General features: G+C 46.0%; 1 protein-coding gene across 1 annotated transcript in view; it reads right to left on the bottom strand.

The window, feature by feature from the left end:
- Window positions 1-14,491, bottom strand: part of LOC122907428 (WD repeat-containing protein on Y chromosome-like) — a 44,099-nt gene that overhangs the window by 19,894 nt on the left and 9,714 nt on the right. The window contains exons 4-11 of the mRNA XM_044250295.1: window positions 13,635-13,786; window positions 9,933-10,035; window positions 5,931-6,037; window positions 5,771-5,850; window positions 4,846-4,900; window positions 4,127-4,172; window positions 2,601-2,660; window positions 1,333-1,498 (exon numbers count right to left, since the gene is read on the bottom strand). Coding sequence (XP_044106230.1) covers window positions 1,333-1,498; window positions 2,601-2,660; window positions 4,127-4,172; window positions 4,846-4,900; window positions 5,771-5,850; window positions 5,931-6,037; window positions 9,933-10,035; window positions 13,635-13,786 — 769 coding nt within the window. The remainder of the gene's footprint in view (window positions 1-1,332; window positions 1,499-2,600; window positions 2,661-4,126; window positions 4,173-4,845; window positions 4,901-5,770; window positions 5,851-5,930; window positions 6,038-9,932; window positions 10,036-13,634; window positions 13,787-14,491) is intronic.

The raw sequence follows: 14,491 nt of genomic DNA, 5'->3' as shown, positions 1-14,491 counted from the left end.
CTGTTGGGGCTCCATGGGTGTGAGGTAGTAGGTCTCTCGGCTGTTGGCAGATGGGTGTCTACAGACCCCCACTTGGGAAGGATGAACCTGGACTCTGGAAGTAGGGCAAGGAGTGGTAGGAAGCCTTTGGCTGTGGGTTCCCATGGTTTTCCATTCAACATAGCCAGCCATGAAATGGATAGATAAGTGTGTTTTTCAAAGTGCTTGTGACTTAGAGGGAGAGGGGTGTGGTTACCAGCCCCAACACCTAGCACTGGGCCTGGCACATAGCAGGAACTCAACAGTGTGTTTTGAATGGAGCCATGAATGTACGGGCCCATGATCACATTAGCAGAGAAAGAGGGTCATGAAGAAATGGAACCAGGGCAGAAAATTAAGGGAGAATGGGGTGGAAGATTGGGCAAAAGTTTTGGAATAAAATGTACAAGTAATAAGGGACGCCTGGGTGGCTCAGTTTGTTGAGAGTTTGACTCTTGGTTTCAGCTCAGGTCATGAACTCAAGGTCCTGGGATCCAGCCCCACACTGGGCTCTATACTCAGTGGGGAGTCTGCTGGAGATTCTCTCTCTCCCCACCGCCCTCCCCTTCACTCTGCTTGTGTATGATTTCTCTCAAAACAAATAAATACATGAAATCTTTAATACACACACACACACACATAAGTATGTATATATATGTGAAATATATTTATGTATACACACATACACACACACACCATATACACACATATATATACATATACAAGTGTGTGTATGTGTGTGTGTATATATATATATATATATATATATATATATGCATACATACAAGTAATAAGGATTGACCCATGTGGCAAAGTGTAGGGGATGAGGACTCTGGGACCCTGGGCGCCACCTGAGGGGGCTGATGGAGAAGGTGGCATAAAGCCTGGGCATATAGCTGAGTGACACAACAGAAGATGATGTTTGAGGTGGCTTGGGAGAGCAGCCTTGCTAGCTAGGCAAAAGGAACCTGTGAAGACAGAGGGGTTAATCAGCACTGTAGCAAAGCCCCAGGGGCTCAACAAGGCAAAGAGTCCTTTAGATGGACAGTAGATGAGAAAAGACTCCAGGAGGTGGTGGGCTGGACTGAGACAGCATCTGACGGATGAGTGCCTGGGGATGTTGACCGAGCTAGCCAAACTCTTAAACTCCCTCCCAGCTTTGGGAATCTCCCGCCAACAGGTTAAACCTGAAACCAGGCTAATCCCTACAAACTGGGAAGCTGTCCAGAACTGAGATCTCTTTAGGACATGCCAGAGTCCTAGGCTGCTGGGGCCTGTGCATAGCAGCCAAGGAGCGTACTACCCCTGACCTACCCTTTCCGTCTTCTGCATCATCAGAGCAGGGGGGAGTGTTCAGCTTGCAATATATGTGGCCTGAGATGACATTCCAAATGATGACCTCCCCATCATAACTGGAGGTGGCAAGAAGAAAAGGGGGGCACTGAGCCACACACAGGATGTCCTCCTTGTGCCCGTGGTTCTGAGAAAGAGAGAGATGGAGAAGGATGGGGAAGAAGTCAAATCCCCAATCACCCCCAGCTAACTCCCCTTCATCTGATGCCTAAGACAGAGGATGCAGATGGGTTCCTCCTTCTGTTCTTGCCCACATTGAAGACTCACCTGGAACCAATCCATGTAGCTCAAAAACATGTATTGAGTGAATTAATAGTTGAATGAGTAACTATATGAACTTCACGGACTTGCATGATGCCCATCCTTACAGTGGTCATCACTTCCGGGGCATTTTCTGCTTAACTTTGTTCTTTCACTCAATAATCACAATCCACAAACCCCAGGAAATAAGCTCATCACTTCATCTTCAGTGAATAAAGCAGACTTGGCCCACAATAGGCCTTTGGCATATGCTAGCTGAATGAAAACGAATGAATTGGGCATTGCTATAAACTGGACGCTGGGCTAGGTCCTGGGAATACCATGGTGAAGACAGACAAGGTCTGGTTTCCTGGAGTTTGTATTCTAGTGACTTGTCCCTTTTGGAATATTTATGGGGGTATAAGGTAGGGTTGAGCCATGGCGGCTGATGGTTGGGCACAGTGACTTTTCTTTCTTAGCACTTGTCTTATTGGCTTGGCATCCAGGCAATTTTGAGGAAGGCCGTTCCACCCTGGGAGGCTATAGAAAGTTGGGGAGGGGCACTTTGCTAATAAGAATCACAAGAACCCCCTGCTTATGGGTCCCCAACAAATCACAGGGCAGGAATGTAAGCTCTTAGGCTCTGTGGCTGCCCAAGGATGACACAGTAATTGCATATAATTTTGCATGCCAAGCAGAAGCAGGTAGTAGAGGCTTCTTTGAACAAAGTTACGCCCACCACGGCTTGGGCTGCCATTCTGGCATGACACGAGTCGTGGCTGAGCTCACAGAGAGTTGCATGGATTGGTTTCTGTGGCCCCATGCCCCAGCTGTCACTTTTCCTGGAGGGAAAGCAGCTACTTGGAGCTCAAGCTCCCAGCTCATCCTGGACCCATCATGAATCATGCTGCAGCAGAGCCTTGGACTGAAAGGTATCTGCCTCATGTGCCCCTGTTTGGGTAGAAGTCAGACAGTGGACTGGGGCTCACCAGGTCATCCTGCCAGTGTGGCTGGGGCTTCCAGAAGTGATGAAAGTCACGTGGTGCATCCTGTATGCAAAGCCAAAGAGGAGACGTTCTATAAGCAGTGAAATGAGCTGCCAACACACTCACAACTTCAGAGAGAAGGTGTTGGCACATTTTATAACCCTACCCCTCACCCCACCAGTGATGTAGATTTTCGAAATGTCAAAGCAAATTCCCCTAGTGCTGGTGGGAATAAAAAGCAATCCACTTCTGCCGCTTGGGTGATTGCATTTCAACAAATCATATGTCAACTGACAAACCCTGCTTGGATGGTCTGCACAGCTTCGCCTTCGTAATAAGACCCATAGCTGTTGCATGTGTTAAAACAAAAGCCTTCAGCTCAGGAACCTATAATACCAAAGGACGAATTCAACGCCAGGGCTTCTCAGGTAGCCATCTTTCAAATCATCTGGGGATGCAAGGCTTAGACTGTGAAATATGGTACACTTTCAAATGAATAAAGAACTTACAATGTTTAAAGACTGTCGGAAATCCATGACCATCCAGCATAGCAAGCAGGGGAAATAAAATGTCACAGGTAGATTTAAAACTTAGCTGCAGTCAGCATTTTCAGCTTTCCCTGTCTCTGAATCCCTTCCCCTTCTCTAAGCCATAAAAAAAGAATTTTTCCCCCATAGAGCTGCTTATGGATGGCATTTCATCTCCTCTTTCCACTTTCCAGAGAGGAACTAGGGCAGAAAGACAAAGTGGGAGGAAGAAGGAAAAAAATAAAGGGCTGCGCAGTTGATAGGGAGGTTAACCCTCAGTTAGGGATGTTAATATGAGATACAGCTGAAGGCCCTGTACGCAGGGAAGGAGGGAGCACGCCAGCCTGTACAAGGGGTAAGAGCACGAGGCAAGGTGTGGAGAGCTACGTGTTCAAGGCATGGTCTGCTTTGGATTCCCGGGGATGTCCTCTGTGCCTCAGATAGCAATTCTAACTAACACTTTGTGGTATTGTGGTTTATGATAAGAAACAGGTATTTGGTCTTGGTCCCTATTTTTGGCAGATCACTCCCAAAAGCTTTGGAATTTCTTAAGTGATGAGAGCATGGGAGGTCTCTGAAGTTGAGGGACAAGAAGGACCAGCTTGTGAGACTAAGCCCATAACCTGTGGGACCCAATACCATCTCCAGGGAGATGGTGTCAGGATTGAGCTGAATTATAGGACAGCAGCTGGTGTCAGACACTTGCTTCTTGGTGTAGGACCCACCCGCTCCCAGAACTGTGTGCAGAGTCATTACACTTTTTCCCATAGGAGAGAACTAGAGGGAAGAGACTGAAACAAAAAACGTTTAAAAAAAGGTTTTTTAAAGGGAGGAAGGGAAGGAGGGGGAAGTTCTTCTGTCTGTATCATGACTTGTAGTAAGGAGAAGAAGCATGAGGAATTACTACAAATGTTTTCAGTGGGAAAAGAATCCATGGGTTGGGGGTGGGGATGGCCATCGGAAGCAGGGTTTTGAATACCTAATTTTGTATATTCTACTTACAAAATATACATTTATTCTTCTGTCCCATCCAACAGCTATGATACACCTAGAACAGTAACAGAGTAGCACATTTCAATACTTGAGCTTATTATCTCTTTAAATTTTCCCTGCAATCAAGACTGTGGTTTAATTTTGCCATGTCTTTGTGGATAAATGGAGAGAGCCAGAGAGTTTTTATGAAGAACAAGATAAAATGTAATTGGATAAATTAGGGTCAGTGTTTTCACTGGTACTTAAGGGATCTATAATTTCCAAGATCTATAGATGATGCTTTGTGAGCAGCTGCCCTCCCGAGGCTTACTCTATCCTAACAGCCTTGTTGAACCACGGAGGCAAGGCACAACAGAAACTGATCAGGAATTGTTTTCACTCATAGTGTTCAGGAGAGGATTTATGGTATTTTTATTCTTTGACTTGTGGGTGCTAAATTTCATTACTCTAGTGATCTAGTCTGCTTTACTCCTTTAGAAAGCATTTGGTGGAGAGAAAGTGCTCCCTATCTCTACCTCTAAGGAGTCAACAAAATGGGCAGAGAATTGCTTATAATATTCTAGTAGAGCCTAGCCACCTGAATTACCATCAGGGAGCAACTAGCATCCTTAGAAATTCTTTGACCCATTTTCTTCTGGAAAATTCTCTTCACTCTCTTGGTGTCCTCCTCCAGGATAGATTTTGTATCAGAAAGATGCCTCACTATATCCAAGCCAAATAAAACTCACTTATTTTGGTTCACCTCCACGTAGGTGCAATCACAGACTTCACTTTGCTTTTCATCTAGAAAGATCGCATTATCAAAGTATATTAGACATTTTTCTTCACCGGTTCTTGAACCAGCTTGAACATATTGACTCAAACAAACTGATAACTGGGGAAAACTTCAGTAATGACTTTCTAGTGTTCAGACCACAGTTAGCTGTCTTTCAAGGCCCCATAGCACTGCTGGTTTCCGGCTACACTCATTGCCCTAAAAGACTGGCCCCGCCCCTGCTCAGCTCTGGGAGGAGGCTGGCCTTCTCCTGGCAGGACCCTCCATGGTGCCCGGCACTTGCTGAGCGAGTGAGTGAACAAGTGAATGCATGCAAGTCAAAAGCAGATCTGGGAATCACAAATTCATTACCCTGAGTGATTTTTGTCTTTCTTACTTCGACTTCATTTATATTCTCTGAGAGTTGAAAACCATCTGCCTTTTATCTTGCTCATACAAGGGTGACAGGCCAGAACTGTGGAAATTCTACCAAGATCAGGCACAGCATGTGAACTAGTGGAATAAAGCCACCTTGGGCGGGTGGGGGGGAATCACCATAACGCATAAAACAGACTAGCTTTTAGTTTGTTTGTCTAGATTTTGACTTGTGTGATGTTTAAAATGTTCGGAAAAGTTCAGCTCGTTCGAGACCTCAAATAGATATACCAGGTAATAAAGGACTGAGTGCACGAGGCTCAGCTGGGAGCACATATGTTTATGGAACATATGGCTCTCCTCAGTAGAAGTGTAGTCATTGGTAAAATGAAGTGCCGGGGAGAAGGGACGCAGGACTGTTACATGCATTCTAGACTCCATCTCATTTGTCTCTTCTACACTGACAACAAATGCCCAATCCTGCATCATTATGTTATAGGAACACTTGGTAGGAAGCGACTTGCCCTGTTTCAGTGTGTGCAGACAATGTCCGTTGTTGTAGCTCCATATTTTCAGACAGCCATCTCTGCCCCCGGTGATTAGCCTAGGAAACAGTCTCCTGTCAGGAAATCATGTCAAGGATCTCACTGCCTAATGGTTGAAGAGACTGAAGAAGACACATACCTTCTTCCACTGGTGTCAAAGGTCAGACATGTGATTCCAGCATTGCCATGAGCTCCAGTAAATCCAGACAACAGCCTTCCTGTTTCGAAGTCCCACACTTTTACCACCTTTATCCAGAAGTTGGTAACAAGTGACACAGAGAGAATGGTTATCAAATTAAAGGGAATTTGCATTTAGAAGTCTATTGTCTTGGATATGAAAGATGAAAATTTACCCTGAAAGTATCCATCTGTAAGTCCAATGCAAGTTGGCTTACCTCAGTGTATTTGTTTGCTGCATAACAAAATACCACAGAACGTGGGACTTCAACAATGGGCATTTAGTTTGTCACAGTTCTGGAGGCTAGAAGTCCAAGATCAAGTTGTTGGCAGGTTCGGTTTCCTTTGAGATGCCTCTTCTTGGCTCACAAACGGCCACCTTCTTATCGTGTTCTAGCATGGTCTTTCCGCCGTGCGTGCACACCCTGGGTTTCTCTATGTGTCCAAATTTCCTCTTGTTATACAGACACCAGTCAGATTGGATCAGGGCCCACCCTAACAACCTTGTGTTAATTTAATCCCCTCTTTTAAAGGCTCGATTTCCAAATATAATCACATTTTGAGCAGCTGGGGTGATGACTTCAACATAAAAATTTTGGGGGAACACAATTTATTCCATAACACTCAGTGAGAAGATGAGAAAATTTAGAAATCTTTGGATAAAAATCTCCTGACTACTGAGGATCAAAGAAATAAGTGTGGATTGAATTTTGAGCAGCAAAATTTATTTGGCACCAAGACAAAGCCAAATGAGAAAAACGGCCTATTGGGGGGAATGGACATATCTTCTAAACCCTCAGCTTTAAGATATTGTTCAGTCCAACTAGTTCCAGGGGGGATTGCTTTCTTTCATCCCCATCCCTTGAGCAAACTTTGAATGAGAATCATCTGTGAAGGGAGTGGGGAGGCATCTTTCATGACTTCGGGTAGGTAAGTGCCCACCCTAAGGAAAGCATCCTCTGGGGCAGGCTTTCTGGAGCCTGTACCCAAAGACAGTGACAGGAAGAGAGGGAAAATGCTTGAGGACACACTCTTTCTCAGAACTACTGAATGTTCCTCTTAGTCTTTCACTTTGTGAAAGAGTCTGCTTCATCAACCTAGAGAGACTTCCAGGTCTCTGATCCCAAAACCAGAAGGCATCCTCTCACTGTTGTTGATTTCAAATACCTGAGACCAGATTTTTGTAGTGTACACTTTGTTTCCTTCCCCCTCTGTCCTCTTACAGTGTCAGGGTTCCCGGAGATGTCCACAGCTCAGGTACATCCATTTGCTCTCCTTAATATTGCAATAGAACCTTAGCATTTACTGTAGTTATTCCAACATTTGCAAACATCCCAAAGCTTCACAACATACAGTGATTTGTAATATGGTTGAGGTCCAGAATTGAATGAAGTACCAATTGGCATGGAAAAATTAGCAGAAGGGCCCAGAGTGGGGCAGATAAGCCCTGGATGACACCCAACAGAGACATCTTTCCTTTGGACCTGTCTTCCCATTAAGTGATTAAATAGTTACAAGTTTGTTTCTTTAAAAAGAAATTCCCCCAAGAACACCGCCAGCTACTGCAGGAAATGGGAGTGAAAAGTTTGAAGCGAGCAATTAAAATATCTTTAAAAATGACTTTAGGGTTCTATTTATAGAACAAAGAAAAGTCTAAACGTGCTAGGTGCATTTTGTAGATGGGATTTCATGCCCTATCAGGGCTCCTCTAAGAACTTCCTTGCCCCAAGCGAGGCTTCCTTTTGAAGTTCCCATTCAATTAAACATATTAAAATGCAACCATATCCCAAATGAAATGTAATCTTGCTATTACATTTTAAAACATTTACAAAATATTTGTAGCCTTAAACTCTGTTGAAAAATTATTCATTCTTCTTTTTTAAATTTTTAAATTTTTATTTTTTTGAAAAATTATTCGTTATTCCTGAAAAGTAAACTTCCATAGTACATATAACTGGATATATCAATATGGGTGTGAGTAAGTTGTGGTTCCAATGTCATACATTGTAAACATTTGACTGAGTATTTATTAAGTTTACATGGCGCCATTTTCAAGCATAAAATTTTCAGAAAAATTAAAAGTTGGTGGTCCTTAGTTTTCTGCTGGGCAACTCGATAAATAAAATATGGTGTAGTGGTATTAATAGCTTCAGGCATCATGAAGACCTTGGGCTACATTCTCTCCTCCACAAATATAGGCTGTAATATGGCCTAGATACTGTGAGTCATAACAGTGGGCATGGGTTATAAAGATTTCACACAGATCTGCAAGGTGAGCAAATACTCAAATCAATAACTCAATTCAGTAAGTATCTGAGAGTTTACCAGCATGTGCCTAATACAGTTAAGAGCTGAGAGAGTATTTATATCTCAATTCAACATCTCCTTACCACCCACAGGCAGGGAAGATATGCATTATCAAAAGCAATGCTATTGAAGGAGGCTGACTGTATTAGCATAGAATTAAGAGCCCAAATGGTAATGGAGCCCTTCCTTCTGCCCGGGTGTGGGAAGAATCTAGGAACTTTTCTCAGAGGAACTGATATCCAGAGTTGTGCATTGAAGAATAAGAAGGGCTTTGACAGATCAAGAAGGAAGAGGAGTGAAACATAGATGAGCTGCAGGTTGCCCTAAGTCCCTGGTGAATGATAAGAGATGCAAAGGCTCACACGGGTGACCCAAAGCAGGACAAGTGAGAACTGAATCTAGCACCCCCTGGGAGGAACTAACTTGGGGGTTCAGGAAGAAGGAGGTGCCTGTATGAGTCCAGGGCAGTGAAAGCAAGATCTGTGGAAGAGAGAGCACTTGAGTTGGACCTTGAAGGATTGCTGTGGAGTGTAAGAGAAGAGGAGGAAGCAGGAGATTCCAGGGTGGATATTGGAAAATGTTGGACAGCTCCAGGGACAGGCTTGGGCAGGATGCTGACACCAGAAGGTTGGCGTCCTTGGAGTCACAGGTTGTTCTGATAAGTCTGGAGGGAAAATGCTCTTTTATAAGTAGGGGCCCCAACTATGCAGGAATCTACATTCCTTGAGATGAATTGAGACTGAGTCATCATAAAAAACTTTTGATCAACAGACCAAATAACCTATTTCTTTCAATACTTAATAAAACCGTGGTGATGACTAATCGCTGAGTGACTGGCAAGAACATATGCAAAGACAACTGTGTCTCACTGGGAGCAATGCCAACTTGAGTGTGAACATGAAGAGCACAGGTCCAGACTTCCAGACTGTGGTGCCCCTCAGGGCTATAAAACCTAAAGACAGGGTGTGCCAGGCAACTGCAGGAAGAAGGAAAGAGGGAATAGCCAGATGGCCTGGGGCACTGGCTTATAATGCAAGAGCCTAGGACAGTGATTCAGAAAATGAAGAACCAATGATTTAGATTTCAAAACACTTAAGCATCTTGAATATACTTCGGATGTACTTGCCCGGCTCCCATTAGCTCAAGGACAGAAGGACATGGGTTATGGGATGTGCGTGCTTCTCTGCTCTCACTCCTTATTTAAGGAACCCTGGTTATGTCCCCTCCTGTGGACCAGACACTGCATCACTCATCTAGGGGCCAGCATGATCCTTGTGAGTGCCAGTGAATGGGGAAGTGAACGTGGAATACTCCATACCCTCAGCTCCAGATTAGAGATACAAGGTAAGTCACAGGGTTGTGTTAATCATCTTACACGACCATGAAATAATACCATTCCTTAGTACCCGATGGGTCTTCCAAAGAGCTCACACTACAAGCTACTGGGGAAATTGTGAGCTCTTTCACCCAGCTTTCAAAGAAGAGTGTCCAAACAATACTTGATAAATAGTAGAGTTGAAGAAGTCGAGTAGAATTCTTAACCTCTGGGGCCAGAATGTCCCCAAAACATTCTGCTCAGCTCCAAGACAAGGACAATGGGGTTGGGCTCATGCTCACAAATCCATCATTGCTAAAGAAAGCCAGAGCTGATACTTACAGATGCTTCAGAGCAGCTGACCACCTGCCTGAAGGCCGGGTTGTAGCGGCAGCACGGCACAGGCTCTTGGTGGGAGACCACCAGGCACGGCTCTGGCGGAGATCTTGCTCAGGAAAAACAGAAAGGATGAAAACCTGAACCGAAGGTATATGCCATGGACACTGTGGATGAGGCATCTATTGGTTTATTAAGAAAAGTTAACAGGATAGGGAGCACCTGCATGACTCAGTCTGTTAAGCTTATGACTCTTGGTTTTGACTCAGGTCACAATCTCAGGGTTGTGATCTCAGGGTCATGAGATTGAGGATCCCTGTCCCCCACCCTGTTGGGTCCGGGCTCAGCATGGAGTCTGCTCAAGATTCTCTCTCTCTCTCCCTCTCCCACCCCCTCTGCCCCTCCTGTGCACGTGCTCTCTTTCTCTCTCTTTCTCAAATAAATTAATCAAAGTCTTTAAAGAAAAAAGGTGAAGAGGATGAAAACAAGTCTGTGACCCTGGACAAATTGTTTAAATGCTGAAAACTCTAACCTTTTTACTCTCTTAAATGAGGATAATGTTATCTATTATAAAGGGTTTTTTTTTTTTTTTAGTATTTGTTGAGAAAACCTATGGAATATCCTTCCCACAGACCCCCATACTACCTAATTGGCATTCAGCAAGCAGTAACTGCTCACCATGAAAAATAATACCACATGCCTCTTATTTAGGGCAAGAGAAGTGTGATTTCCTACAACTACACAGTGGACCTTCTTCCCTAAGAATTTACATCTTCCCTCAAACAAACACCAACTGTACCATCTCATCCCGTGTCTTCAAGCCTGGAGGGCAGTGCTTCTCGATCAAAACAGGAACAAGGCCCTGCAGCGTGCCTCCCACATGCACCCGGGGTCAAGGGCGCCTCTGTGCACTCAGGCCTTGCCCTGTATGTCCCCTCTGTGAGGACAGGGCACAGAAGGCTAGCTCTAGGAGTTATGCAATCCAATTGCTTTGCACTCATTTCCTCATCTGTAAAATGGAACCCTTTATAGAAATTTTGTGAGGAGCAAGTGAGGAAAAGGATGTCCAATGTCTGGAGAAGCCTGGTGTGGGGGGAACACTTAATAAATGAATGTTGGTTCCCAGACCTACTGTTCTGTCCTCTCTCTTGATGGTCCTTCCAGTGCTCAGCCCCAAGGCTGGGACCCTAATAGGGATCTGGTGGACCTGAAGCCTCCAAATTAGTGCCAGAAGATTCCCAGAGGATGGAATCCTTTTCAAGGAAGAATAGCTTTTGGCAGAAGGAGAGGAGCACTTTCCCATGAATGGTCTCTGGTCTGCTCCAGGGGAAGTCTGGCCTGTGGGGAAGGAGGAGGCAGGGAGTGGGGGTGCTGTCCCAGGGAGACAGTGCCAGGCCTGGAGCCAGAGCCTCTGGACCTTACCTACACCCCTTCCCCAATGTGGGGAGGAAGGCATCGAGTCTCCCCCCACTTCACAGATGAGGACATGTCCAGAAGGCTAAGAAGGACCAGGTGACTTGATCAACATCACAAAGTTCCCTGTGACAGAGCAGGAATGGGCAGATGTCATCTGTTGCCTAAGGGTGGGCGCTAAGAGATTAGGGCTGTTCTGATTGCAAGGTGGAATTTCAGTCACTTTGCTTAAAAAAAAAAAAAATAGGAAATCAATCCAACAGGCTGGTTTTCTACCCGCAGAGGCCACATAGAACAAATGGCCATTGGACTGACTGTAGTCCCATCTTTCAGAGGGTTGCTCTGGCATCCTGAGCCGAGGCCGTGCCCTTGCAGGTCCGGCGGTAGCCTGTGGTAGGATGGTTGTTCTGCCCTGTCTCCCCATCCTCACTGGCCATTCCCATGGCCTCAGGGAAACATGAGGAAGGGTGAGTCCAGGCATAGGCAGCAGCCTTACGTTCTGGACTTCTCAGTAGGGTTTTGATGCTGCGAAATCTGATCACTTTTCTGTAAAGTTATTCTTGACCTGTGATTTAACCACTGGACATAATAAACATATTTAAGGTTCCTCTTAGGCATATGTTCACAATTTTTAAAAGATTTTATTTATTTATGTATTAGAAAGAGAGAGAAAGCACAAGAAGGGGGAGCAGCAGGCAGAAGGGAGAGGCAGAGGGAGAAGCAGACTCCCCACTGAGCAGGGAGCCCAATGTGGGACTCGATCCTAGGACCCTGAGATCACAACCTGAGCTGAAGGCAGACACTTAACCAACTGAGCCACCCAGACATCCAAACACATTTTATTTTTTCCTTAAAACCCACCTTTTGAGACAGTATGCCGTCATTTTTGGCTCGGGAAATCCAGTTGCCATTATCATATAGATGGGATGTGAACCCTGCAGACCACAATGTTTAGCCTAATCCTTCTCTGCCTCCTCTCCTTAGTTTACAAAGACTCCGGGAATCCGTTATCTTGCCGAACAGTGAGAGGGAAAGCTGCAGGCGGGGAATGAGGGATGGATTTATGTCAGGTCAACAAGTGGGCGTAACGGAGTGGGGTGACTAACCATGGGCCTGGTTTGAACCGTGAGACTGTAATGATGTTCCTAGTTGTGGTGCGCAGAGGGCCTGAAAGTTCTCAAAGCACAGATGATGCATCCTGCCAGCCCTGCCAAGACCAGGGACTGGGGTGTGACTCACCCCAAGGCCACTGGGCCTAGGAAGCAGAGCCTTCTCTCTACCGCTCACAGGTGCCTCTTAGGAGCTCTGCAGGCTCTGGAGAAGGAAGACTAGACAATGCACCTCCTGTAGTCTAATTAAACAGACAGACAGACAAATTGAGCTCTCCTTTGCCTTCAGTGTCTCAGACAGACATTTATCCTTCCAGTGGGAGGAGCACCACGCAGGGGGAGGGAGAGAGCCGGGCATCCTGAGAGGCATTCTAGTCCCAGCTTTGCTCCTGAGTCCCCGCTCGACCTTGAGCAATTCATTCCCTTCTCTAGGTCTCTGTTCGCTCATCTGTAAATCAGCAGCAGCATTGCCCTGGGTGACTTGTGGGTTCCCGGGAGGTAGGATTGAAACTCCTCAGTAAGACCTGGCAGTCTCAGTCTTGCAGGACGGGGATGGGCACTGAAGTGGACATTCATGCTAAGGAGATGAACGTCTCAATGACTACCCTGAGCGTGAAAAAGACAACCGGGCACCCACTTTCCTGGCCAAGGAGGAAAAGAAATGTGGCTTGCAAAGCTGTGCCAAGGAAATCAAGATGGACTCATTTGTAGAGGAATCAGGGAGATGGGTCTTGAAGGCATTTGAGCTCCCTGAGACTGAAGCCCCGGGCAGGAAAAGCCCACTAGGGGACCCTCCATAAGGACCTGTCCATCACTGGAGCATGTGCTGTCCCTGAGTGACTACCTTGCTGTAGGGACAGGGTCTCACATGTGGGACCCTGCTGCAGCAAGTGGGTCTGATGCTTTTGGACTGAATTAAAAGCCCCCGGGGCTTCTTGGACAATTCACTAGAGAGGTAGGGCCAGTGGGTCAATAAAGGTTCAAGAGGTAGTTTCCGGAGTTTTGGGTAATCCAAGGAGGTGGTACCGGAGTAATCAATGGGAAATGTTCAAGGGAGCTCACCAAATACATGCTGTGAGATAAAGACATGGGGCCATAGAGCTCAGGAGCTCCCCCAGAGATCTCAGCTATGGATGGTTCTATAGAAGGTTGCAAGCAGCCTGGGGCCAAGAGGCTAACCTCATACCTCAGTCTCAGGTGTAGGAGTGTGACCGTGTCAGTGGCCACACACAGCGATCTGGATTCAGGGAGGTAGAGGCAGGCTGCGAAGTCCCCCTTAATACCGCTGGCTTTGGAGGATGCAGTAAACAAGCAGCTTTCCGTCTCTAGATCCCAGATCTGTGGCGGGGGGGCGGGGAGGGGAGTGGGAAGATGAGGAAAAAAAAGTAATTGGAGGTCTTGAACAGGCTGCTTTGCTGCTTTTCCAAAGCTGTCACTTGTGGCGGGGGTCTGGTTAGGACTGACCTAAGTTTAAAAACTGCCCCACTCTCCCCTCGCCCAAAGGAAAATGTTCAAAGTGCTTCCTTTCCCTTCTGCATTTGTAAAGGAAGCAGAAAGTGGGGCTCTTGTTCCTGAGCCCCTCTGCTATGCTGAAGCTGCCCAAAGGGCCAAGACACCTGTGGCCAAGCCATCCTGGAGCTGAGCTTCACCACCCCCCAATAAGGAGCCACCAGTGTCTTCTCCGCTCCTGGAGTTTTGATATCATGGAGTTTTGATATCGTGGGTCTGATGGGCACACAGACTACCTCTCTATCCCCTAGATATGTTCCCATTTCTTAATACACTTCCTCAAAACCAGCCTTGAGGCGGATATTTGGAGGGCTCTGGGAACAAATCTCAGCATGGCTATTGAGTAAGGACATGGAGGTCCAAACCACCCCCCACTCTCCCCACCGTCTGGGTTGGAATCCCAGTCCTATCACTTAAAGGCTCTGTGGCCTTGGCCATATCACCATACCTCCTTTCAGTTTCTTCTTCTGTAAAATAGGGAGACTAATAATAATGCCTATCTTACAGGATTTAAAATCTTGGGGATTTTAAAAT

The sequence above is a fragment of the Neovison vison genome, chromosome 5 (genome assembly GCF_020171115.1).
Source record: "Neovison vison isolate M4711 chromosome 5, ASM_NN_V1, whole genome shotgun sequence".
NCBI classification, from domain to species: domain Eukaryota; kingdom Metazoa; phylum Chordata; class Mammalia; order Carnivora; family Mustelidae; genus Neogale; species Neogale vison.
The sequence above is the reverse complement of the archived record's forward strand: the minus strand, read 5'-3'. Positions and strand labels throughout refer to the sequence as shown.